Source organism: Dinoponera quadriceps, unplaced genomic scaffold (assembly GCF_001313825.1).
Source record: "Dinoponera quadriceps isolate SergipeBrazil2010 unplaced genomic scaffold, ASM131382v1 scaffold1565, whole genome shotgun sequence".
Taxonomy (NCBI): domain Eukaryota; kingdom Metazoa; phylum Arthropoda; class Insecta; order Hymenoptera; family Formicidae; genus Dinoponera; species Dinoponera quadriceps.
In genome coordinates, this window is record NW_014556124.1 from 2,361,997 (window position 1) to 2,373,281 (window position 11,285).

The following is an 11,285-nucleotide window of genomic DNA, read 5'->3' on the forward strand; positions in this document are numbered from 1 at the left end:
AGGGGGGGGGGGAGAGAGAGCTCGTGGTATATGTATATGTGGTGCGCGAGAGCGAGACGTGGTACGACGCGTGCGAGAGAGAGAAAGAGAGAGAGAGAGAGAGAGACAGAGAGGAGACTACACGCTACTCGGCGAGACAAAGACGGACGACGCTGAAATCGGGGCTCGGCGGACGCGAGAAAAAGAGGGAAGACCGGCGAGACAGAGAGAGAGAGAGAGAGACGATCTCTCCCCGTGGCGTACTCCGCGCGTGCACACTCACAAGCGTCACACGCACACACATACACACCCACACACGCACGCACACACACGAAACGCGGGCGAGTGCGTACGCGTGTGCGTGCGCGGGGGGTTTCGAGAGGCCGGCCAGCACACGACGACGCACAGCGACGACGGCGGCGGCGGCGACTACGTCGACGATGTACACACGACTACCACCACGACACCGCGTGGGGGTTGCACGAAGACCCCCTGGTGGGGTTCTGGCTGCCGACCCTACAGTCCCCCTACAGCTGGAAATGATATCAGTCGCGACTCGGTCGAGGGAGTCCCAGCACGTCGCTTAGCCGTCGCACCGCCGTCGCCATCCTGCCGTGCCCCTCGCGCGTAATCTTCTTCGATACGCGAACTCTCCCCTCCAAAGCGGGAGAGTACATCGCGCGCCGTCGCCGCCTTCCTCGTCGTCGTCGCGCGCCAACTCTTCCTCTCGGAGTACGCCCGCACCCAGTGAGGCCCACTGGCCTACCTATCTGTCCATCAACCTGACTGACTGACCGACGAGCGGCTACGAGGAACGGAGGTGTCCGAACGGAGAGAGAGAGAGAGAGAAAGAGAGAGAGACGGAAGACTTCCGCGAGCGGAGGAGCGGGGCAGCGGCGCACGGATGGAGCAGTAGAGGAGTCTCGGGGTGGCCCGCTCGTTACCCCGTCGCCCTCGCGACCTCCCGCGAGTCGAAACGAGGGCGCGAAGAGTCGCGCGAGACGCACTTCCACGACGAGCACCGCGAGTACGTGGCAACGAGGTAAGAGAGGAGGCCGCGCCTTCCATCCGAGCCCCCGGCGCTCCGTCGTTCCCCCCGGAGCGCGCGGTTTCCGAGAGACGTCGACGTCGAGGCGCGGATATTAATAGAGAGAGCTTCGCGGCGCGGAGCGCCGGGGTACCGCGCCGAGTCAGCGCGCGCGACGTCGCCGCGTCGTTTCCTCGCGGCGAAGGCGGCCGACTGAATCGCTCTCTCTCTCTCTCTCTCGCTCGCGCGCATTCTTGTACGCGGTAGTCACGTGCGGCGAATCCGATCCCGCGGCGCTTTTCCGCTTCCCGTCATCGTCGTCCGTCCGTCCATGTCATCATCCGTCGCAAGCCGCACGTGAGCGATGCGCTACCAGCGCGCCCACGCGCGTTTCTCTCTCTCTCTCTCTCTCGCGAATCCCTCGCAAAGCCCGGAGAGCGAGTCCGCGACGGAAATGCGCGCGGAGTCCGTGCGGGCCGCTTCGTCGCGCTCGAAACGAAGGCGTGGAACGCCGACCGGATTACGGTCGTCCTGCGAAGCGTACGTCTCTCTGCAACAACCGATACACAGCGCAGGAGCTTGCGGCAGCTTGCGGCTAGCATTCTCGGTCTGCTTCTCCCAGTTGAGCCGGACTGCGCCTGTTGAAGGGGTTCACGCACGCCGAGGCGTGAGAGTCCGAGAAATCGGTCTGTTCTTCCTTTCCTTTCAGCCGAAAGCTCTCTGGCCGGAGCTTTTTAGCTCGCTACACCAGTTCGGCTAGGAAGAACGGAGACCGATCGCCGAACCGTTGCTCATCAATATCGCAACGTTGCGGCGATATTGCTGGCAAGCTTCTGCACGGGAAGGAAACGGCGGATCAGCCCTTCGCGCGATTACCTCGGAGAAGACGCGCGTATTTGTATCATCCTCGCGTGCCTCCGGCGAGTAAATAAACGACGACGACGACGGGTTTCGCTTCGAAATGGCGCGCGACCCGGTGTCCCCCGTTAAATTCGCCCGTGTCGCATGTGCTCCGGCGATGTTTTACCGCCGGCCGCGACGACGATGAGGAAGAAAGGAAGGAGGGAAAAAAAAGGGTGCGTTTGGTCCGTGGCGGGATCCCTTGGAAATGCGTGGGGGGGTCCACCAACAAAATTATGGATCGAGGCGACTCGAGGGCTTACGTCTGCGCATGACTATCGTCGCCGTCGTCGTCGTCGTTTGGCCTACACACGCGTACACATGCACGCACGGTAGGTACGCGAGCCGCCGGCAGCCCTCCTGGACAACCTCCTGCGGGATCCCTTCGCCGCGACACCCCCGCGAGCTCGCGTCGGCCATAGAACGACGCGCGACGTCGCTGCACCCGAGCACACCGGCGACACCGTCTGACCATGAACGTGAATCCTCCGTTCCGGGACACTATTTTCGACCTGGCCGACGAGCGCGGCCGACGACGGGGCGCGCACCTCGTGTGTTTAAGATCGAAAAATCGGGAGTCACGTACGAGCCGGGTCGACTTTTAGATCGCCGAGCGCGTTTGCGAGGAAAGGGAGAGAAAGCGAGTGAGGAAGCGAGGGAGAAAGAGAGAGAGAGAGAAAGAGAGAGCTTTCGAGCTTACACGATGAAACACAACGACAGGGAGACGAGGGCCTGAAGCGCGCGCGCGCGCGGGCGTTGTTGGCGCGCGTCGAACTCCAAAACAGGGTAGACACGCGCCGGCGGAGACCCTCCGAGACTTCACATCGAATTCCCCTGTCGGCGACGCGCATCCTTCGACGAATAACATCCCTCCGAGGTGAGCTCGCGCGATATACGAAGGATAGAGGAAGGATGTCGGAGAGCCTCTGAGACGATCATCGAGCGCGGACGACGCGTCGACGAGGCCTCCGTATCGCAGGTGTCAAGTGCGTTCGAATCCGAGATCGTAGATACGTACTGAGATATCCCCCCTCTCGTAACGTCCCTCTCTCCCCTCACCCGGTCGTCGCCAGTGACAAACAAACGAGAGGCGAATAGAAAAAGGTATCCTTCCAAGGTGAGCTCGCGCGGTCTTTCCTCGCTCCTTCTCTCTCTCTCTCTCCGACGTACTTAATCGCCGTCGCAATTTAATAACGTACGAGAAGCGGCCAGGTTGCGATACGCCGATCAGCACGGGGGAGGGAGAAGGTACCGAGGCGGCGCGCGAATGGTGGCGGGCATCTCGGCGTGTACGAGCGCGGAATAATTGCGCGGAACGTGTGAATTAAAGCGACGTGACGGCGCGTTGCCGCGTCGCCACGCGACGCGATTATTTCACTCTCTCGCGTGACGCAACGATTATTGCCGGATTATTGCCGGGAAGCGCGACGTTCGCGTCCCGCGCGCGCGCGCGTGATTCGCGTTTATTTTTTTCTTCTGTTTTCACGCGAGTTGCGTTCTCGCACGACGCGCGATCGAACGTGTGTGCACAGTGATGGATTATGACCCCCTTTTTTTTTTCGTTTTCTTTCATTTTCTTTTTTTGGATAGTTGTGGAACGCATCGCACGTGTTCGACGGGGGAGAATTTGTTCCCCGATTATTCCCAGGAGATACGTTGCCTTATTGGATGTGAAAGACGCGTTGTGAAACTCATCGAGGGAAAGTGTAACGACATTTCACCGTGTCCACTACTGTACAGTGGGGAACAAAACGGTCTGGACGCAATTGAGCTTCAGAGCGCAGTTCCGATCCGATGGTCCAGTGAGAGGAGGAATTAGTCAGAGATAAGTTCTCTCATCGGACGTGCGCTTTGAACTTAGCTGCGTCCAAACCGTTTTGTTTACGATTGTATAGTATGTCATAAAAAGGTCGCAACACTTTCTTCTCGATGAGTTTTCGCAACGCATCTCGTGTTTAACGGGAAATCTGTGTCTCTCGAAAGTGACTGAAATTCTCCTATTGAACACGGGATGCGTCGAAAACTTACAGAAAGTTGCTATTTTTATTACTATTATACTATAATCTACTGTTATATTATTATTGTACTATAATTGTTATAAACTATTATTATTATTATTATTAAGTAGAAAGTATCACAACCTCTTTGTGACTGACTGTGTGGCGCGATGTGACGCACGCCAGCCGTACGAGCGGGAACACGAGTGCAGCAGTGAACTCACTTGTTTCAGGAACACGCTGACGCTCGACAGAAGCATGGGTGAGAAGACGTTCAACCTCACGTGGAACAATCACCTGGCGAACTTGTCGGGTCTGTTCGAGACGCTTTACAAGAGCGGCTCTTTGACGGACGTGACTCTCGCCTGCCAGGGTGGTATGCTGAGGGCTCACCGGCTGGTCTTGGCGGCATGCAGCCCCTACTTCGAGAGGGTCTTCAAGGAGCACTATGGAGAACAGCCCATCCTCATCCTGAAAGGTACAAGTAGAGAATTTTTCTCGATGATGCGAACATTTACTTGCTTTTCCGATATCTCCTTATATACGTGGTGAATTTATGTACATGATAAATTTACAGACGATCAAATTAAAAATATATTTTACTAAATTATTTCTTTATTTTATTGTCATGTATACATTTTAGTTTCATTGAGTTGGTTGAACACATTCTAACCAAATTTTGTTCGGGTCAACTGAATGGGTTTTTCAGTGTAGTAAATTGTTATTGGCGTGCTGCAATATTCGAACAAAAATCTGGTAATTATGTTTTATTAATTATAGGGGCCATCCTCCGATTTCAATCATTTTGAGATATGTCGTCAAAGAAATCACTACAAAGTGATCTGCCGAGAGTTTTAGCCTGTGTTCATTGTTTATTAAAAAAAGTTATTAACGAAAGAAGTTTGGGCAAATATTTACAATACCTCGACGACCTCGCCGATTTTAACGACCTTGAAATACATTGGAGGAGGAAGGTTCATGAGTATCTTCAGTCCAAAATTAAGGAGGTCGCTCATCCCTAGTTTTGAAGTTACAATCATTATTAAGAGAAAAATAATAAGTACTTATAATTGATTTCGAATTTGGAATTGTTTATTGCTCGCGCGCGTTGTTGCCTTCAGATGAATCTCCTTCATTATTTGATGCGATGTGGAATGGCGAGACTTTGCTCCCCCCCTCCTCCAGCCACATGACTGGGGGGTTTGCGGTCCCCGGACCCCCCATTCGGGACCCCTAACTGGAAATAATAAAGAATTTGGGGAGACGAAGTCTTTTATCGGGGGTTCCCAGAGGCGAAGTCTTTTACCGGGGATTCCCGGAGGCAAAGCTCCCGGATGGGGATGTGGAGAACGCATCCTCCCGGTCACGTGGCTGGGAGGGGGGCGAAGTTTCGCCATTCCACATCGCGTCAAGTTATGATGCAGATGAAGACGAAATCAGTCCACATAGGATGTCAGAAATTCCACTCCATTTATTACCCTTTATTTCTTAATAATTTCTTAATAAACAATGAGCGCCGGCTGAAACTCTTCGAAGGCTACTCAGGACGATGTCCTTGATCTCGAAATCACTGAGATCGGAGGAGTTGCTCTCTATAACTTCATAATTGCCAAAATGTCCTGCGTGTACGAAAGTCGTCGACGCAGTTTCGTCGTGGAAGCAGGTTCTCAGCGGGGATTCGGTCAACTGAGACTTGTCTTGCTTAAATTGGCTCCCGAGGTTAGTGCCGCGCCCTTCCCGTGGATTTAGCTTCGAACGGAAACTTCCGTCAAAATCGGCGAGAAATGACGAGCAAATTGCGATACTTGACGGAACTTAACGACCGACTGATTCACGAGAGCCAGAGGCGAGAGAAGATTCGGGAAGAGTGAAGGATACTTCGAGGGTCGTAATGCACATTGCGTTTGACGTTCAGGGGTCGCCGTCGAGGAGATGGAGTGCCTCCTGGACTTCATGTACAGAGGCTCCATCGACGTGGCGGAGCAGCATCTGCCTTCGCTCATCAAGACCGCGACCGACCTGGAGATCCGCGGCCTCTCCGGGGAACAGAATAACCAGGAGGAGAACAATCGTAATCCGTACGCGAGGGTCGAGGCGCGCATGCAACGGTGCCACATCGAGACCAGGGTGCACATCAAGGAGCCGTCGGTGATACCGTTTTTGCCGAAGCACTCCGACATCGATCCGCTCGAGGATCCCATCAAGGTGGAGGAGATCGAAGTGGAGGACGACCCGATGGTGATCGACGGCCACGAGGACAGCTTCGACGAGCTGCCGCCGTCCACGGAGACGCAAATTGTGAGCGCACGGCTCGTCGTTTAAAGCTGGGTACACACCGGGCGAACGAACAACGAACGTGTAACAGAAATGCGTATATTCGCATCTAAACACGCGCGAACCTTCTTTTATAAAGCACCTAGACGAACAAATCGAAACGTTCGGATTCGTTGTAACCCACACATCTTCCAAATGATAACGACGAAAACTTGCATTCTTCGTTCGTTCGCTCCGTGCGCATCCGGCTTAACACGATACGGCTATTATTATCTGGAATTCGGAAATATTCCGCTTAGATTACGCTCAATTCAGTGAACGCCGATTAACAGTGACATACCATCAATGTTACAGTTTCCCATTCAATAATGTGAACGCAATATTACGCGCGTGTTATGTACATTGTTGAGTGGGAAATGACAACATTGATGTTGTGTTACCGTTGGTTGGTGTTCACTGGATAAATCGCTTTTGCAATTTTGCCGAATATTTCCGTTCGTGCGAAGGGAAGGAGTCGATCGCGCCTCGGCGACCGCCGACTTTACGATGACATTTTTTCAGAAGCATATACCACCCCCGATGTTCAAGCGGGAGACCAGATTCAAAGGACAGAAGAGGGTGTCGGTGGGTCGGGTGACGCGGAACAGTGAGCCGGTGGAGTTGAGGTCGAAGAACTCCTCGCGGGAGTCCAGCTGCGAGGATTCCTCGAGCATCGTGAAATGCGAGCCCGGCTTCAACGACACGTCCGCGGATGTCGCGGCGTCGAACGTGCAACAACAGGTGAGCCGGTTGCTCCACGTCGCTCGCCGTTTGAATCGTTATCTCGCTTCAGAGAACAACCCCTGGCCAATATCTGTGGTATTAATATTATAAAATGGCCGGTATAATATTATGATAAATAATGATAAAATAATCATATGATAATATTGAAATTTAATAAGTAATAAATACATGTGTCAATAGTAATAATAATAATGACAGGTGGCAGAAATTGCTTTTAACAGAACAACGAAAGGCAGTTGTGACTTTGACACGTGTTGCCAAGGTCATCGCTCTTAATAATATTCAGAAAGTTTCAGCTGTCGTTCATTGCGACTTTAAAGAGCTTTTAACGAAAGAAGTTTGAATGTCCCGGTTATTGACGTTTGAATCTTTCTGAAAATAGATTCTGAAGAAATTAGCAAAGGTCCCTGAGCAAAGTTTGGGATCTGAACTTTGAAATTATTTCGTCCCATGAGTCTCGCCTCCTCATCCGCGCTCCAGTTGTCAACTTGCCTCGTGGGATTTGGAATTCTCGAGCTCTTACAATTTTTCTTGCTGCTGAGGAAGTGGTCGCGTTGTGAAGGGTTTCGTCCCCCTGGGCCCCTGATTTCCATCGGTCGGGGGTCCCGGGGACGAAGCCCCCTATTCCACATCGCGACTTTTGCGGTAGGAAAAATTACAAGAAATCCCGAGAATCCCACGGGGCAAGTTGTCAATTGGAGCGCCTAAAGAGGTGAGAATGGAGGCGAAATTATTCCGAAATTCAGATCCCGAACTTTGCGTACGAGTCTTCGTAATCTTACGAAGTGTCGATTTTTAGTATATAGTAGACTCGTCAATTTAATAAGACGAAAGATTTTAGCAACAACAAAATGCCTCAGATACGCAAATTTAATACAAGCAGTAAAATAATTTGTGTGACCGCATGTTAAAAACTACTTAAATATTTTCGCCGCATGACCCCGCGCTAAGAAAAAGGAATTGAAATTTTGCGAAATAAATATTTCTCACGATAACACTTTCTTCGATATTCATCGGTTGGAAAAGAATTCGTTCGTCATGACGGGATATATATTTATGTGAAACATACCCGAGTCTTCTTGTTAATTCATTCATTTGTCAGGGATAAACGTTTATTTCTTGCGAAATCAACCTTATACCTCACGAATCAATGTTCAAGCCTTTCTTTCCTCGGTGCGCGCTCGTAGACATTCCAAGATATCTGAGCGAAGAACCAAGATGAAAAAAACGGGACACGAACCTTTGCATCAACCGGATGCAACCCGATATAAAGTTCTCGAGGTGAAGCCTAACGCGAGAGTCGCTCGTTGTTTCGCAGGAGACGTCGAAGAACGCGGGCGAGCAGCTGAAGCCGGCGGTGAAGAGGAAGCTGGAGATGCTGAAGAAGGCGGTCAGGGACGGCAAGGAGACGAGGATGCTGTTGAAGTCCGACCGGGCCCAGCACAAGCCGTTCTCGTGCGACCTTTGCACACTGGCGTTCACGAGGGCGTCGCACTTGGCGAGGCACAGGAGGGTGCACACCGGCGAGCGGCCGTTCGCGTGCAGCATCTGCCCGCGGATGTTCGCCAGGCAGGACAAGCTGAAGCAACATCTGGACTCGCACTTGCAATGGCCGAAGAGGAAGGGCGCGCAGACGGTGCCCACGTTGCCGGGGAAGAACAAACGCGGCAGACCGCGCAAGGTAGAACGACAATCGGTTAGTCAGGTGTCGAGAACGGTCGCGCGAAAATTCCCGCGACCGAGCATTCCGCGGGGAAGAGCCGAGAGAAAGAGAGAAACTTGCCTTCGCTTATCCTTTCAGGTTAACATCGAGTCGTCGGCGATGGAGGAGATTCTCAAGTTCGGCGAGTTCAGCTCGCTGCTGAACAAGTCGCACTCCGCCAACTCGGCGAGCGGCGAGGATGACGTGCGCAAGAGGAAGGAAGCGCATCAGGACGACGACGACGACGACGAGGACTCGTCGCACAGGGAGAGGGATAATTACGGTTGCCAGGTCGAGAACGGCCAGGATATCGTTTAATGAACTCCTCCCTTTCTTCCTCTGCCTCTCTCTCTCCTCCTTTTCTTCTTCTTCTTCTCCTCTCTCTCTCTCTCTCTCTCTCGCTGTCTGGATTTAAATATAACATATTTTTCTATGCACTCCGCGCGTATAACGAAGACGTCAACGCTGTGAGGAGGAAAGGAACTACTACCAGCTATTCGAGCTCCTTCGAAAGATCGTGGTATCCTTTATCTGAGTCTATATCTCTGTCTCGATAGGGCTTTCCGTTTTCTCGTGCCAGTCGCGCGTACAGCGAGCAGAGAGAGAGAGAGAGAGAGAGAGAGAGGGAGAGAGAATGAGAGCGAGAGAAAACGAACGAGACGTACTCCGCAATGAGTTCTCCGAAAGAAAAGAAAAAGAGACGGAGACTTCTCCCTCTTGCTCGTCGTGCGCGCTCGCGAGCGTCGAGAGAGCACTTGCGTCGCACTTTTAATCGCGAGAATATGTTTAACGTAAGTACCTGAGATATCGACTACTAACGTTATGTGTCATACCAAAGCGCACGAGCCTCCGGAGGAATGTGACGAGCGTGGTGAACGAGAGAGACGATGGTCGATGGACGATCGATCGGCTCGCGATTTGCGTCGAGATCAGCGAAGGGACGCTACAAACGATCGACCAAATGATATATACGCGTGAATGCGGCCTGACCTTTCACCGTAAACGGCTCCCCGATGCGCGTCGCGACGCGATACCCGGGAAAAAGTGATTACATTTGATTACATACGATTACATAAAATCACATATGAGTTTTGCCCATACATGTGGATTGCGCGTATGATCGCAAATGGAAAATAAAATGACGCTTCGTCACTTGATTAAACGCCGATATCGCGTGCTGCCGGAAGCCGCGAGCAGCCGGGAGCATTCGCTTCGATCCTACTTACACGTGATTTGCGAACGACGGTATTTCTTCGTCGCGGACATGCGTACGATTATACGCAGTCGTATATGGGCAAATTTCATACGTGATCTTTCTTTTACCCCCCACTTCCCTCCGGGTAGCGATAGTGGTTCCGCGATTTCCGCCGAGACGGTGTCTCGGGCGTGTGACGATTCGCCAATCGGTCGAAACACGTTGCCACGGGCCACGATGGCGATAACGAGCGATAAGGCAGGCGCGCGGAAACTCGGCGCGAGTTATCGCGCGAGAGGCGGGCGCGGAAGAGGCGCGCAACGAGGCGCAAACACGTCTCTCTCCGTGTCACACGGTGTTGCGGTGACACGACGCTGCATCCGATACGGTGCGGGTCACGCCTCGAACCTAGCAGTGTAATATTTTGTCATACGCGCGACTGTAACTCGACAAGTACAAATGTCCGAAAAAAAAAAGAAAAAAAAGATGTTAGACTATTATTGCGGCGCGTGTAACAGTCCGCCGCGCGGCGACCACGGCGGCGTCTCGACTCGGGCCTAGTCTCGGGGTCTTCCCCCCCCCCCCGCGCGTTAGCATGTGTTTTTCACGTCGATCTCCGCGGTGTGTTTGTTGTGTACCGACCACGGTGGTTTTCGGACGGGCGATCGCGAATTCGCCCTCGCCGGAGAGCGTAGACTGGCTGTGAGGGTGTTCCTTGCGGAAACGAGCCGACGAGAAGCGACCGTCCGTCCGGTTCTCTTAGCGTCGTGTGTATCAGTGTCCTCATAATTGGTTATTGTTGTATCGATCGGTTATTGTTGTTTTTACATACATCTTGCGTTTTCTGTTTTTTTTTTCTTTCGTTTGGATTTATATAGCTGTTGGCTGCTCGAACTCGCGCGAGCACTGAGCTCTGAAAACGCGCGGATGTCTTCTTTCCCCACGGCGACGTGCAATTTTTTACGCAGTGATTTGTCATCCGCGCTCCGGCGCTGTCACTGAGCGAGCGGCGAGGTACGAAAAAAGTTCATATCTTACAGTCTATATATATATATATATATATATGTATATATATGTATGTATATGTATATANAGCGCGTGTAAATAAATTTTCAAGTGAGGAAAAGCACTAGAGCGCACACTACATTGTCTGTCCCGTTTCTCGTACATCTGCTAGATTTACATGGTGAATTTAAGGTGGACCTGCTAATTCCGAAAAAAAGGAACATCGAAATTCAAAAAGCAGGACAACGTCCTGAAAACTGAATACTGGGACGATCTCCTGAGATATTGAAGTGCAATTGTCTCCAAAGGTCACGTTCTCAGAAACTGAATGCAACCTTCGGAATATATTGGAAGCATTAAATCGTCCCTTTAAGTTGTAACATGACGTTTCGGGACAACTTCATGCCTCCGATTTTTATATTT

At 52.0% G+C, this 11,285-nt stretch overlaps 1 protein-coding gene across 9 annotated transcripts in view; it reads left to right on the top strand.

Annotated features, from left to right (window-relative positions):
• LOC106746730 (zinc finger and SCAN domain-containing protein 10-like) overlaps positions 1-10,344 on the top strand; it is an 11,562-nt gene extending 1,218 nt beyond the window's left edge. Inside the window, exons 1-7 of one of the 9 annotated variants that reach the window (XM_014623631.1) lie at positions 1,141-1,363; positions 2,627-2,783; positions 4,137-4,381; positions 5,819-6,201; positions 6,739-6,957; positions 8,279-8,656; positions 8,762-10,344. In XM_014623631.1, the coding sequence (XP_014479117.1) occupies positions 4,162-4,381; positions 5,819-6,201; positions 6,739-6,957; positions 8,279-8,656; positions 8,762-8,980 (1,419 nt within the window). In that variant the 5' untranslated portion in view covers positions 1,141-1,363; positions 2,627-2,783; positions 4,137-4,161 and the 3' untranslated portion in view covers positions 8,981-10,344. The other 8 variants (XM_014623629.1, XM_014623628.1, XM_014623630.1 and 5 more) reach the window with 8 other exon arrangements.
• Positions 10,345-11,285: the final 941 nt, after the last annotated feature.